Source organism: Antechinus flavipes, chromosome 1 (genome assembly GCF_016432865.1).
Source record: "Antechinus flavipes isolate AdamAnt ecotype Samford, QLD, Australia chromosome 1, AdamAnt_v2, whole genome shotgun sequence".
Classification (NCBI taxonomy): Eukaryota; Metazoa; Chordata; class Mammalia; order Dasyuromorphia; family Dasyuridae; genus Antechinus; species Antechinus flavipes.
Genome location: NC_067398.1, coordinates 280,062,014 through 280,078,321, shown reverse-complemented (window position 1 = coordinate 280,078,321; position 16,308 = coordinate 280,062,014). Strand labels below are relative to the sequence as shown.

Sequence of the window (16,308 nt, the reverse complement as noted above, 5' to 3'; positions counted from 1 at the left end):
TTTAAAGGAAAGAAGGCTTATAGGCATGAGAACAGACTTGTGGTTGAGATTTCACTGGCATAGGAATTTCACTTCTGATAAATTCTGTACTCTACCTGCACTAATTATTAGCACCTGCTCTGCAACTTATCACAGAGTAACATATTTTGTATATTAGGTTGTAAAGTCCCTTTTGAAATTTACAGATTATAATATTCCTGTAAATTCTATTTTCTAAAGAAAATAGAAAATATTGGTAAACCAAATATCTCAATGAAAAGCTATATATATATATATATATATATATATACACACACACACACACACACATACATATATATATATATGGATTACCAATTATCAAAGCTAAATTTGCCTAATGATGTAGAAAGCTTTTCCGAATTTTAAAATCAGATCATCATGATGAACATAAATCAAAATACTATATGTAAATATATATAAACTCTAGTCAAGGAAGTTACAGGTGATAGAATGTCAGATAAATACATTTTTCCTGTATTTACAATAAGTAGGTTAATCTGTGCCCAGAACACTATGCTAAAAAACAGCAAAGATATAGTCTTAACTTTGAGAAGTTTATAATCCAATAGGACCATAGACTGTATTCAGGTTAATAACAGTTAAGAGAACCAAACATTATGTAATTAATTATTCATTAAACTGCATGGCACAAACTAAAAATACTATCAGATTTTAGAAAGACACAAAGACAAGCTGAAGTGATAGAGGAAGGCTTAAAGGAAGAAATGAGATTTGAGCTGGCCCCCTCAGTATGGAAAAAAAAATCAGATTAATGAAGAAGAATGGGAAGGGCATTCTAGACAGCAAGCACAGCATGATCACAGAGGCAAGAATTAATGTGGTATGGCCAGAAGATTGTGAAGACACAATTTTAACTGCAGCAAAATGCTAGCATTTTAAGACTATTAGAAAATTAGATTGAATATACAATAAAGAGATATTAGGGAAGAAGGGGAAGTAAAGAATGGTAAGGGAAGAAGTATATGAAGCTAAAAGCTTAGACAATATGGTAAGCACTATGGAAATATTACAGATTTTTGATTAAACAAGTAGCATAATGAAAGTGATGTTTTAGGAAGATTAGTCTAATTACAATAAACCAGATGGACTGGAGGGAAGGGAAGAAAAAAATTATGGAAGGGATCTCAAAGACAATATAGCTTCCAAAAAGTACTTAGAATGGAGAAAAAGCCTGGGCACTGAATGAAGAAAATCTGGCTCAATATATAATTTTAAAGGAGGGGAAAACACAAGTTATCTCTAACTGAAACAAAAAATTTGAAAAAAAAATAAAATAAAATATCATACAAGATTGGAAAGTGGTTGTGCTTTTCCTCCCAAAGAAATTTGGCCAAAATTGAGATAACAGCTGTTATCTGATATTTTTGCAAGAATTGAATGGATGGTAGAGAGAGCAAAAGCAGCTTGTGGTTACTTTCTTCTTTGTCTCAGAAAATTAAAAAGGAAGTAATGATGTAAATTGTGTCTCCTTTATCCATTGGGGGAGGCCCTGAAACTGTGTTCCCTTTTAATTGTGAGAGAAGGGTGATTCAGAGTCTCAAGCTCTCTCCTGAGAGAGGAACACTCTTCTGTCCACAAGGGAAACACCAGATAAGTAATCTCATTCAATTGGAGATCTTAGCCAGGGAAATTTTTTATCCTCTATTGAACTGAATCTTAGTCCCTAGAATGACTCCCAGTGGCTCAAATTCCCAGTTAAGTGATCTCATTCAATTGGAGATCTCATAGTCAATAATCTTCTGAGTGGCTCAAACTGTTCCCCAGCCCCCCAGGACAAGGTATACCCAATATAATCAAGGATTAGTCAAACTTATCTTTGCAGAAGTCCTAACAGGATTATGCCCACTGCTGAAGATATTTTCTTCTCAGTGTAACCCACCTTTGCTATATTCCTTGCCCACTATGAAGTCTTGTCTTCCTAGCAAGCTGGCTTCTTAGTGCAAATAAAACCCCTTCTCTGCCACAAACCTCATGCCTGTATTCACTGGAGTTTGCAAATTCTTTCGCAAAGCCTGCCACAGGCCAAGGGGATCTCATTGTTGTTAGGGGGGTCTCTTTCCCTCAATTCTCACACCTCATCAGTAGTAACATGTCAGAATGTAAAAAGCACTAGTCATTACTGTCCTTTGTCCTAATCCTTTTTTCTACCTGTTTTCCCCTTGAGTCCAAGTGGGAATAAAACTTACAGTCATAGACACTGGAAAGTACCTCAAAGCAATAGCTTCTCTCTTGTTAATTATATATATATATATATTTTTTTTTCCCCTCCTCCCAAGAGTGCCCTCTGAACTCTTTATTTGGAGTACTCCTTCAACACTCCTTTATTTGTTCTCTCCCCCCCACCCCCAACTTTGCAGTCAGATCATCTAGAGAGTAAGTCACACCATCTGGAAAAGTTAACTAAACAAGATGATTTTCTTGGAAATGATATAAGATAAAGGGGTATACTCCACTTTTATCTACTTCATTCCACTCATTTACTCAAGAGTACAGGGAGCAAACTACAATAACAAGTTTTCAGAAAGCAATGATGGAACCAAAGAAAGAAGCCACATATATAGAAACATTATGCCTTTCAGCAAAGGGTTGTGTTTGTGTATGAATGTGTGTACATGTGTCTCTATGACTGGGTGGGTGCCTAGTAAGAGATGTGCTATTATACATGCTGAACTTTTATATAATATCACAGAATACACACGTGAATATGAGTAAGAGAAGCTAGTCCAAACTTAAAAGTGTGTCAAACACGTAATAGGTTTCTTAATTTTTTAAGTCAAAATAATTATGGATAAATTCCCTGGTACAATATACATTTCTCTTCTCTACCAAAGTGGTCAATTTTCAGTTGAAGCCTGAATCTTTCCATGAGATCCTCTCTTTCTAAGATTTCAAGCAAACCCCTTGAATTCTTGGAGGCTTTGAGGCCATGGATATTTGTTTGCAAGTTATAACATTTTGGTTCCCTGACCGCATCACTAAGAATAAGCTGATCTAGCCCACAAGCTATCCCAAAGTTACCAACAAAAGGGCGGGAAAACCTCAAAATTCACTTATCTCAAATTGAATTAAACTTGCAAAAGCAAAAAAAGGTTTTTTTTTTTAAGTTATCAAACAAATAAGTATAAGAAAAGAGCTATACTTAAGCTTCTCTAGAGTGTTTACTTTAAGCAAATCTCTATTACCATTCATTAATAAAGGTCAAAGTAGCATTTATGAATTTAGTTTATCATTCCCACTTCAAAACAGTTTATTATGGCACTTGCTAAAGCAACCTTAACAGTCACGCCTCTGTTAGGTAAAGGAGATCAGATCAATTATAAACAACTTCCTACCTCTCCTAACCTCTGAACACCAATCAGGTTGTTTTGAGTTATTTTTAAGTATTAAAACAAAACTAAGCAAACAAATAAGCCCAGCAACAACCTATAAAGCTCCAAGAAGCTATAAAATCAAAAAGACAAACATACTTTTATTGTTTTGGTTTGAAGTCTCAATCCATTCAGCGTGTTGATAGCTTTTTCTGCATCCTTAGGGTCAATGTAGTTCACAAAGCCATACCCCAAGCTCTGCCCTAATAAAGGGAGGGGAAAAAGAAGACATGCATTAGTTTCATAGAGCTGCCAGGCATTAAGTCAAAGTTTGGTGTATAATCTTGCTTATTGGACACTAGCACCAATCCATCTATATCAAAAATAAATCCCTCTGAATTAACTACTGAAATAATGATGATGTTCCAAAGCTTTTCAGCTTCTGTCATATGAGTTAAGGTAAAAGAAAAAGAGAGACGGACAAAAAGATAGAGAAAGAGAATGACAGGGAATGGGTGACACCAAGTACCAGAAGAGGAAAAAAATGTAGATTGATAAACAATCTGTTTCTAGGACCAGAGATCTGGAGCTTAAAGGGACTTTTAAGGTCACTTAGTCCAACTCCCTCATTTTTACAAAGACCCTAAAGGGTTAAATGTCTTGTCTATGGTCATATAGGTAATAAGTCTTGGAGCCAGGATTTTAAAACAGGTTCTCTGACTCTTAGGCCACTCAATTTCACTTTATATAAGATTAACAAGTTATACAACCATTCATCTATTAAATCACTGAGCTGGGCACTGTGGATATGGAAACAAATTAAATCAGGCCATTATCGTTCATATTGCATTCTAATGTTTTCTTAAGCAGCAAGACATGTTTAGTGCACTCTACATATAAGTGAGATGGAATTTTTCTCAAGTTTCTTTAAAGGATGTGGGACACAACAGATGATTTAGCTTTCACAAGATTTTATATTAGGCAAGTTCAAGGTCTATTGTCGGGATAGGGAAAAGAGAATTGAATGCTTAGTATTATCAAGGAAAAGAAGCCTCAATATAAGGAATCCTTTCCAAAGCTTTGTGAAGATGCTACTAAAATTTATTAATCTGAAGGAGGTGGAAGAATAGCCCAAAAAAGCTTTAAAAAAAAATAGCAAGAAAATCTGAGTGATTCTAGGCAAACCTAAATTAAGATCTTTACTCTTGAAATGACAAAAAGCATCAAGAATGGGTTACAATGTATCAATGGGATGACACAATAATATCCCTTTATTCTAAAGGGATAGAAAAATGACAAAAATGATATTTACAACAAATGTAAATGAGAAATACATAAAATTAAAAAGTTATTCTCTTTGGGGAGATGTTCCTCTAAAAGAAGCTGTAATTTTTTCTTGGCAAACTTTTAAGTTACCTTTTTTTTTTTAACCCTAAAATGAAGATAATGCTAACTCAGAACATAATCAACAAAAGTAGTTCTTAAAACTGTGTGGCTGATTCCATTAGAAAAAAAAATCATTTTAAATATTATTCTAATACAAAAATGACATAAAATAAGCTTATTCACCCTCAATATGCAATATTCAAACTATTAACCAAACAAGTAAATAACAATAAAATTCTATGGGGAAAGACAAGAATGAAAATATATTACTCTGACTTAACTATCCTTGTAAGTCAAATGATTCAAATACTCATTGTAACCAAAAATAGACAAATTTCATTTACTAATGACCTTCTTATTGCACTCACAAATTCTACACAGCAGGAGAAGCTTTCAGATTTATTTTATTCCTTCTTTATTAGTGAGTTCCTATCTTTCTAGGGACTTCTTTCTGATCCTACTGCACATTAATACCAATCAGGTGAAAGAACCATATAACATTTATGGCAATGGCAAAGACAGACCTTTAGCAACCATTGAAATATTATAGCATCTACTATTCTCAAGCGTCATAGGAAATTTATGAGTCAGCAAAAAGAATCTTATTTCAGGATACCATGTATTGCAGTTCACAAAAGTTGATCTTTTAAGATTAAAAAAAAAATCTTCCTCAAAACTGGGGTCGATTTTTATACTCCATATGTTGGCAGTTCATGTCTTTTCTCCCAGGCTCCTGAAAGCAACTGCTCAGGGTCAATGATTATTCTACCACAAAGCAACAGTACCAACTCTACAGCTAAGAAGGGTTGATCCCAGTTCATTAAAAGATAATTAAGTAGTATCAATGATGAAGTGGCTAAATGCAGAAATAAGGTCTTTCAACTCATCCATTAGGGACTAGGTCAGTGGTCCCACAACATTCACTGCATATGCGTATGTAAAAACAGTGAAATACTTTTTATCTAAATTCAATTAATTAACTTTTAATATGCCCAAGCTAGCATACAGTAAGACTGATTATTCACCAACAGAGCACTTTGCATTAAACATCAACTCACAAATCTAAGAATCAGTCAATCTTAGAATAAGAAAAACTTAAAAGGAGCCTAAAGACAGTCCTTAGGGATACAAAGTCTACTAAATAATACAGAGGATTGACCACACACTTTACATTCATACTGCTAATAAAAGGTGACAAAGTTGATAAACCCTAGTGGCTCTGATATTATTACTATTATTATTATTAGGGTAGATATTTTAGAGATCTCAAAGTCTACCTAGTCCCTCTGAGCAGAAAAGTAGATTATGAATTAAGTGTTGGTCAAATTGAATTAATAATAAAAGTTATTTAGCACTAGAATGAGTACCAAAGTAGGTGGTAGTTCCCTTCTCAGGAGGTCTGTAAAAAGAGCATTAGATTCTCATGTGTTTGAGACAGGTTAGGTACAATCCAGCCTAAGGAGAATAAGATGGATCAGATCACTATTGGGTTTTATAATTAACGCTTTTAAAAACTTGAATAATGATTCTAACTTTTATATAGCACTTTAAGGTTTTCAAAATTTGGAACAAATATCTCTTGCAAAGTTCCAACAACCTAGAAATGAACTTTGGGCATGATTATCTCCATTGTTCAAAAGCAGAAAAAAAAGTCTGATGTTATTTTATTTGCCAGTGGGGACACACATTAATTGTCAGAGATGAACACTGAACTCAGGGTCTTCCCAACTAATTGTAAGTCCAGCACTCTATTCACTGCCCTCCTTAATAGAATTAGAACAATACAATTACAAAAAAATCATGTTTTCTCTGGTAGGTTTTTATTATTTTTAAGTCAGTTAGAATTCTATATTTTGAATTAGGGGGAAGGGAGCTGAACTCTAGCCACATGATACCTACCTAATCTTGGGCAGACTGTTTGACCTCCCTACCCTTGTATTTAAATTTAAATACAATGTGTATATTTATAAATGCATACCTTGTCTCCCTTAATAGAATATAAGCTCCCTAAGGGCAAAGACTATTTGATTTTTTTTGTCTTTTATTCCTCATCACATTATCAGACACAAATCAACATTCACCTGTTCACATTCCGTATAATCACTACTACCATTGAACATACTTTTCATGTTTCTCTACTCTTTGCCCACCAGGAGACAAACTGGAGGTGAGATTACCCCAAGCAAAATATAATAAAGGTGTTAAAGCTGCTTAAAGTAAACACTACGTTCTTAAAGGACCATATTATAAACCCTTTTGAGGACACAGCTGGGTGGGTTGTCTGGAGTGGTTCAGTACCTTCATGGGCTATATCTAATGAGATCCAGCACAAGTCATGATACACTTATTACATACAACAGGATTGTGGTGAAGTACTTGATATCTGGGTATTTTCTTAGAACACTGTTCTGGATGAATAATTGACTTAGAGTTAAAGGGGCAGGAACTAAATATGCTTGATTATTATAGGGAAATAAATTCTGGATGAGAAAATTTCTCTTTACTAATGCAGCTTAGCAATTTCCCCCACTTCATTTGCCCAAACTCTTAAAAATGATCCAGATAAGAAAATGTTTTCTATCTATGCAGGTTAGAACCTTCTCTGTATCTTCTAAGCTCAGAATTTTATAGAAATCTAAATGTCAAATTGTTGACGTTGAGAAGGGACTCCAAAAGACTGGGGTCATATGAGGTGTCTCAAAAAATTTTGTAGGCTTGAACCCATATGCAAGTCAAGGGGCAAAGTTTATTGTAATTATAATGCTATTGAAGTGGGCTAAAATCAAGATTTTAGCAAGGAACCTGGAGCAAGGAGATATCTTTATCCACTTCTTCATATGCTAATTTTCCATCCTACAGGTAGAACTGAGAGTGGTCTTGAAATGGACAAAAGACTGGGCCCCATCCCCCCGGTTTATAGGACCCTAGATTTTCCAACAAGTGGTTGAAGCCCCAGACTTTCCAAGAAGTGTGTGCCTAACAGAGTCAGGACAACATTGCAAAACATGTCGACAGGTTCCCCTGTATGCTCACTCACATCCAGACATTTCCCCATTGTAAATGAGAAACTGTGTCAGTGATTTCTGAAATTTGTAACCTCAAAGCTGTACCAGGATGTGGCAAACATACATAAAAATGTACCTCGATAAAGGTTTGGGGCTGATCTCTACTAGCTTGTTTAGTGGGTCAGTCGCTGGTCAGCCAATAAATGATGCTTGAAATTAAATAATCTGGTCTGAGCTGTCTATCTCATGTCCGTCTATTTCAGTCTCAGGAATTTGGTTATCACTGACCAACATACCCAGGACTATCTTAAAGCCAGAAGATGTTAGAACCATTGACAGACAAGATTGTTGGAATAATAGCATCCTAAGGTTAGAGGGTCTCAGGATCACTAATATATCTTCCCTAAAGTTTAAGGGACAAAAATATTATTAAATTATTAGACTATCAGACTTTTACAATCAGTGACAGAACAATAGCATTCTTAGATCAGAAGGCTTCAGGATCACAGATTCCAAAGCTAGAAGATATAGAATCACTATCAGATTGTTCGAACAGAAGCACCCTACCATTTCAGGTCAGAAGACTTTATGAGGTCTCCCTAAAGGCTATATTCCATCAAAATGAGTCACCCTGGATCAGGGACAGAATTTGAACCCAGTCCCTTTTGTAGTGTAATGCCGGAGAAACTGAGGTAGGAGAGAGATTAGAGAGATTTAATATTTTATTAATTGGAGAGTAAGATTGACTGGACAGGACTCTCGTCTCAGATTATCCAGTCAGACAGAGATAAGTATACTGGGACCAAGGAATCCATATTGGTCCCAGGGCTGGAGGACCCAAAGAATCCAGCGTCCAGCATACAGCTGCCAGACGCCATTCTCCAGCCATGAATGGAGGAACCCCAACTTCTTAAATACCTTTTTGGAGACAAAGAAGAGAAAGGGAGGGAAAGTTTTTTTTATCAGGGAGGGGAAGCCATAAAACCTAAAAATTCCAGAGACAAAGAAGTAAAGATATCATGGGTTGGTCTTGGAATATTCTAAAGGAATATTGTAAATCCATAAAAGAATCAGGAGATCTACTCTTTTATCTTGCTAATTTATAACCCGAGAGCAAATAATCCTTAGTTTTACTGGGTCAGAGACAGAACAGTTAAGGTAACTGAGACAGGGAAACTGAGTCAGGACAGTTAAAGAAAACTGTGGCATAACATTCCACACTCTTTCTCCTAAATATTCAAACCTTTGAATCTTAGCACCTTCCTCTAGGTATCCAGGAGGTCTTTGACCCACCCTATGTAAAGCAAACGAGCAAAAATAAAACTAGAAAAAATGTAAGGACTCATATGGCAAGAGCAAGTCTCTCCCTGATAATCCCAGAGTTAACAGCTGTACAAAGGCTCCCTTGTTGCAAGCATGTCAGGCCCTCTCCAGTTCTGGAGCACCACCTCAGCCAGAGAATCCAGTTTGAGATGGACAGTTAGGTCTGTGGTCATTTGTGCACTTAACTCAGTCTCTGCTTACAAAGCAGCAGGGTCCAAGGCCCATTCAGAGAGGCAGCCCTCTCCATGGGGGAAGGATGAGGCTTATAGTACTCCACCCGTCCCCACCCAGAGAAAAGGACTGCTATTAGAATACAGATTTCTGAACAGATTATGCAGTTAGACCATCAAGGCAGGCAAACTCCAAACTTTTTAGGTGCCTCAAGCCAAACTTCAAGGTCCTTTGAAATGCTGAAATACTTAATGAACTGGGGTTACAGGAATGGAAAAACAGATCAGAGAGACTGCCAGTGTCACAGCAGGTGTCTGATTTCTAAAACTTTTCTAAAAAAAAATCTCAAAAACTGAGTCTGCCAGGGCACTTTTAACAAAACAAGGGATTCTAAAACAAAAGCATCCACATTCAATCTGAACTAGTGAGGTAGGGGGTGGGGCAGAAATGCCTAAGGCAAAGTGAATAGGAGCTAGGAGTTCCCATTCTTTCAGGTATTTTGAAAAAAATATACCAGTTTCCCCAATGTTCTATCTCTACCTCCCCCTTTTTTCTCACGGAAAGGAATTATCAAATGACCATTCCCCATATAAATTCCAAGAGCAAATCAAAATCCCTATACATAACAGACTAATACAGTAGCATTTCCTAAAAAGCCCTCAAAACATATCAGCAATAATTACATAGTTTTAACAAATCCCATCCCAAGTCTTAAACACACAGTAATAGATGATCCAGGTAAGGTTTAACAGTCAGTCATCAACCATTCCCAAAGTCCCTCATATCAGTCCAAAGTACACTCGATGCAGGGTCAAGTCCATGGTCTCATTTTAAAACTGCTGCTTCAGGCTGTGAAATGACAGGAGGCTCTCATTCCTTGCAGAGTGGGTGCGTCATGCTGGCAATCAAAGCTGATCAAAGCTGATCCCGGTTCCAGAAGCAAGCCAATATCTGTAATTTGACCAAAATCTAAAACAAAAACACAAATCTAACACATAAAGATTGGATCAGTCTCAGATAGAAAGACTCAGTTCACCAGACTGTTGCAAAATACGAGGAAGCCAAAATGGATTGGCCAGCAGTTTCCTATGTGACGAGACGAGTTTGCTTTACAGGCCAAGCAAACGGCTGCAGTCTTACAGACCCTTGCTAATTGTCCATTTATCATGTAGAAACCTTAAAGGAACAAAACACAAATATCCAGTAACAGACAGATGACCAGGTGAAATACTTAGTTGCCCAAGCATTTAGGATACAATGATTACATATAACCAGACTGAAAATAGCAAGGCATGACATAATTGAATTGCATTAACAGTTCTACTGACCATTGCTCTGATCAGAGAGAGATCAGTTACAGAAGGAAAAATTCAAGAACATAACTATAATATAACATAAGCAGTCGAATTTTAACAGCTTATCAATCAATTGTCCCAGTAACTGTCACAGGGTGGAGCTTTAAAACTCCCAAATAGCATTAGCTAATTAACTCTAAGCCCAAAAACTTTTACCTCCAATAACAAATGTCATTAATCAAATTTCTGATAAATCTTAAAGAGTTACCATAACCTTACAGTAATAACAGAAAGAAATTTCATCTCAGTAAGTTCACAACTTAGAACAATTATCATATCTAGGTAGATGTTACATGATTGAACATTATACATACAAATCGCTTTGCTTTTAAAATACCCAATACATAGAAAAACATCCCAAATTGCATATTGTCCATAACAAACATTTTCAAAAGGACAAAGAAAAACAACTATTATGTTCAGAGGCCCTTTAAATAACCTCAGGATGACCCAATACAATCAATTTAAACTTATACAAAAGACCCAATTCCACATAAAAGAATTCAAGAAGGTTTTTTTAACATAGCAATTAAACTCTTAGAAATATTCGTACCAAAGTATGGATCACATTTACGACCATTTTCTTTTAACCAAAAAAAATTTATGTATCAAGAAACAAATATTCAATCAATTAAACTAAAATAAGCATGTCCTTAAAAATCAGTTTGCTGAACTGGCCGTAATCAGATAAGAAAAAAACAGCAGGAACATACTCAGGGGGGGTGAGGGGCGGAGAAGATTCCACGTGGCCACCCTTTCCCCACTCCTGCCCCCTAGAAAAAACTTCCCTCAGGTTCCCCACTCAATTTCCTACATGGGGATCCTTTTCAAGATTTAACCCATCAGTTTCCCAATATCAGGTTTCTTCCCAAATCCACCCATTTTCAACTTTCTCTTTCCCCCTGACTACATACTTAAACAATCTCCTTAAAGAACTTTCCTTCCCAGATGTTCCTTTGGTAAAGTAGCAGAAGGCAGTGGAGGTAGGTGACTCCTTACCCCACCTCTTCACCTACTCCCAAAAGTCTTTCTTTCACCTTACTAACACCATGAGAACCTTTAATTTCCCTTACAAATCAGTCCTTCCTAAATCACCTGCTCTTCTATATATATTTTTTAACTTTCCGAACTTTCAAATCCCTTTCAATCTATTTTTTTTTCTTTTCCTTTTTTTTTTTTTTTTTAAATTTCTTCCTTTCTCTCCCTTTTCTCCCTTTTTCTCACAGGCTGCTGCAGTCAGCCAGAGACAGAGAGAGAGAGAGAGAGAAAGATTTTTCAAACTTCTTGATATTTTCTAAGTCTGCAACACAGAGGCTGAATCCTTATCTCTTACAAGCTTATTTTAACTTTTAACACAGACACACACAGACAAACATGGAGCTCCAATTTACTATGCACAGTTGCAACGTTGTTTTCCAACCAACAACATAACAGACAAACCACACAGAACATAGAACATATATGACAGACTACACAGTTACAACATTAAGCAAACATATAACATACCCAGTATTCTCCAGCGTCCCAGAAAATACCCATCTCAGAATTTTAAACCCGTCGGTATTTATTCTGAGACCACAGGTTGCTAGCAACAGAACAGACCAGAAACAGAACCAAAACCAGATGGTACCCCAAAAGGTACCCAGACATACTTACTCTCCCAAATGCCGAATCAAATGCCGAATCGATTTCGTTGTCCACTGTAGGCCGGACTGAGGCTGAAGAACCGCTTCCTTTTAGCCAGAGTGCTGGTCTTTTCTCAAAGAACAGACCCAGGTCCTGAGCCCCCCTCAGGCCTAGGTGGAGACCGAGAGGTCTCTAATCTCTAATCCAGTTCTCAGTTTCTATTATCTCGGTAGGACCTCCAAATTGTAATGCCGGAGAAACTGAGGCAGGAGAGAGATTAGAGAGATTTAATATTTTATTAATTAGAGAGTAAGATTGACTGGACAGGACTCTCGTCTCAGATTATCCAGTCAGAGATAAGTATACTGGGACCAAGGAATCCATATTGGTCCCAGGGCTGGAGGACCCAAAGAATCCAGCGTCCAGCATACAGCTGCCAGACGCCATTCTCCAGCCATGAATGGAGGAACCCCAACTTCTTAAATACCTTTTTGGAGACAAAGAAGAGAAAGGGAGGGAAAGTTTTTTTATCAGGGAGGGGAAGCCATAAAACCTAAAAATTCCAGAGACAAAGAAGTAAAGATATCATGGGTTGGTCTTGGAATATTCTAAAGGAATATTGTAAATCCATAAAAGAATCAGGAGATCTACTCTTTTATCTTGCTAATTTATAACCCGAGAGCGAATAATCCTTAGTTTTATTGGGTCAGAGACAGAACAGTTAAGGTAACTGAGACAGGGAAACTGAGTCAGGACAGTTAAAGAAAACTGTGGCATAACAGTAGCATCATGGGGCCTCTCTTAAATTTGTATTTCCTATAAATGTGAAATTCATGATGCCCCAAAAGTCTGCATACAATTTTTTTTTTCTTGTCACTCAGTTGCATGCAAAACAATATTTTACATTGGTTTTTAAACAGAGTTCCAGTCTTTCTATTCCTCCTTCCCCACCCCCCCACTGAGAAGGCATACATCTAGTTAGACAAAACATTTTAATAAAAATCATGTCTTCACAAAAAAAGATTCCTCCCCTCCAAAAAAAAAAAAAACTCAAGAAAAATAGTCTTTTTTTTTAAGTAATGCATTCAATTTTGAACAACTAAAACAGAAAACTGCACCAAGACTCGAAATGATTAATAAGCAAATGCAAATTAAACAAATTCAAGGTTTTATTTCTCATCCAACAAATTGGCAAAAATGATCAAAGGTGGGACTAGTAATGTTGTAGAAATCACAGAAAGACTTGCATAATTATACCATTAGTGAAGTTGCAAAGTGGAAGGCAATACAAAAATATATGATGAGATTAAACTGTCAATACCCTTTCATCAACAAAATCTCTATTTGATATGGTATCGCTTCTAAGGAGATCTATCAGTAATTTTCAGGTCCCCCGACCTTAGGGAACTTTTATTTTAACAATCTGTTAGTGTGTTTAAAGTCCTCTGGCTTTGAAATCCATGACTCTGACCTCCCCCACTCCCTTCCTCTTTACACACGCAAACATCGCCCCTCCAAACCTGAGAATACTATTGTTCTAATAATCTGATTTTAAAGTCTTCTGGTCTCAGGATAGTCCCACAAATCAAACTCCTGAGACAATAGGGAATAGACCACTCCTCAATTCATTGCTGACAGACAGATAATCTGTTGATCAGTGATAACCAAATTCTTGAGACTTTGGTTTTAGCCCTAGGCCATAAAATTAGCATATCTATAACATGATTAAATGTGTCTCCTTCCTTCCTTTTCTTTTCCATTGGGTTACAATTACAATAAACTTTGCTCTTTGACTTGTATATAGGATCAAGCCTGCAAATTCTTTGAGACACCTTGTGACACTGGTCTGTGACCCCAGCATTTTGGGGTCCCTTTCCAACTTCAACAACATAGCAACCAAAACATTTATGGCAGTATTTTCTTGTAGAGGCAAAAAAATGGGATCAAAGTAGATGCCCACTGGGTGTAAAATGCAAAAGAATGTTACTGTGCAATAATAAAGAAGATTACAGGGAGATATGGGAAGATTAATAGGAATTGATACAAAGTAAACAATCAAAAAGATAACAAAGTTATTATAATAGAAATTACAAGAAAAATTGAAACTGAATCCTGTGTAATTGTAATGACCAAGATTAGTCCACAAATGCTGGAGAAACTGAGGCAAGATAGAGCTTAGAGAGTTTTTAATATTTTATTTGAAAGGGAGAGATTTACTGGAGGCAGAGCAAAATCCAATTTTACTCTAGGGCTGAATAAGACTATGGGCTCTAAAAATCCAGCAGCCAATCCATACTTCCCATGAAGTATATATGCATGTGGTTCTAAGCCACTGGGTAGACTGAAATAAGGGTGGAGTCAGAGCACTGAGGAGGCACCAGACATTCTGATAAGTTGGGATCAAAAAAAGCAATGACAGAATGGGAGAAGGCAGGGGATATTCTGGTAAGTAGAGAAAGTCAAGAGTCCTAATGTCTAAGATAGAAGGTCTTTCTCCTTATCCGGATCATAATGATTAGGAGGGAGGGGGTTCTGTTGCCACCAGGAGGATTGAGCAGAACAATGAGGAACTGAGGCAGAAAAATTCAGGGAAACCAAGGCAGGACACTTTAGGGAAATTGAGTCAGGACAATAAAAGGGAACTGTGGCACAACAAAACCATCCTAAAACCTGTTACTAAAAAGGTTGAGAATTTCACTTTAGAACTTCTGAATAGTTAATTATGATGACTGAACTTAAAGAACCATTGCTGGACTCACCAAGCTTCAGTGACTTTTTACCAGATGGTAAATGCAGGACACCTGGACTCAAATCATAGCTCCTACTCTAAACGAATTACACAAATTACATATTCTCTGAAACCTCTTACCTTATCTGGTCCAATATAAATTTCTAATTAGTTGATAAAACTTGTTACCAAAGGTCTTTCTTAAAAGCTATATCTGTTTAAAAACTGAACCATTTCATTCTATGCCCCTTTTTCCACTCTGATCACTTCCCCTACTTTAGCAGATCAGTAACTTTTGGACATGAATATAACAGGACTTAATCCTGAATAGGATCAAAGAGATGTTTTGATCTCAGCCATTTCTTTCATAAATAAAGCAACTGATGTCACAATGGACAAGTCATTTCATCTAAGCAAAAGCAGAATTCTCATCCAGGTCTTTTGATTTCAAGTCTGGTACTTTTGCCACCATACCTTACCACCTCACAACATATTTCTAAAATTTTAAATTATACTGTCCAGATGCAATATACCACATATAGAAAAAAGGGCCAGATGTGTAGTGTCTTCAGAAATAATTGACTCAATAAGGAAATCACAAACTAAAAATTTGCATTTCACAATTATCATAACAAAATGAATTCTCAATTTAAAAATCATGTTTTATGTATACTTATATTGTATTTAATTTATACTTTAGCATATTTAACATGTATTGGTCAATCTGCTATCTGGGGGAGGGAATGGGGGAAAGAGGGGAAAAATTGGAACAAAAGGTTTGGCAATTAGCAATGCTGTAAAATTACCCATAAAAAGCTATTTAAAAAAAAAATCATGCCCTATTTGTAATTTGATAGATTTGCATAAATTTGTTCCAAGTATAAATTATGAGATGTCAGCATGTAATTTTGTTTTAAGTGCTTTTTCACTAATAATTTGAGTCTGCTGAGACTATTTAAAGTCAATGAAAAACACAAATAGTAAATTTGGTAAGTAAATCAACAATAAAAGGTGTCTACACCGATTGATGTGGTATCTATCATTTCACTTAAAGAAGTAGTGATGTTTCAAGGGCTAGAAAGGTACAAAGCAACATTTAGTTTTAAAAGCACCTCTATTCCTTGAAATAGGTCACCACAATATTCTCTTACAGGCAGGCTTTTTGGGGTTCTTCAAGTGGACATATGAAAATGAGATCAAGTGAGAAAAGGGCTAATTTAAGTATCTCTGGATTTTCAATACTGTGAACTTGAACAAAAAACAAAAGGTATCTAATTGTAACATCTTCAATTCAGAATTTCTATGTATCCTCCTTCCTCCTCCTCTTCCTTATTTTTCTTAAATTCTTCTGTCACTATTTAATT

At 36.2% G+C, this 16,308-nt stretch overlaps 1 protein-coding gene across 4 annotated transcripts in view; it reads right to left on the bottom strand.

Moving 5' to 3' along the window:
• Positions 1-16,308, bottom strand: part of ELAVL2 (ELAV like RNA binding protein 2) — a 178,668-nt gene that overhangs the window by 43,811 nt on the left and 118,549 nt on the right. For all 4 annotated transcript variants that reach the window (XM_051961673.1, XM_051961681.1, XM_051961689.1 and 1 more), the window contains exon 3: positions 3,510-3,613. In XM_051961673.1, the coding sequence (XP_051817633.1) occupies positions 3,510-3,613 (104 nt within the window). The remainder of the gene's footprint in view (positions 1-3,509; positions 3,614-16,308) is intronic.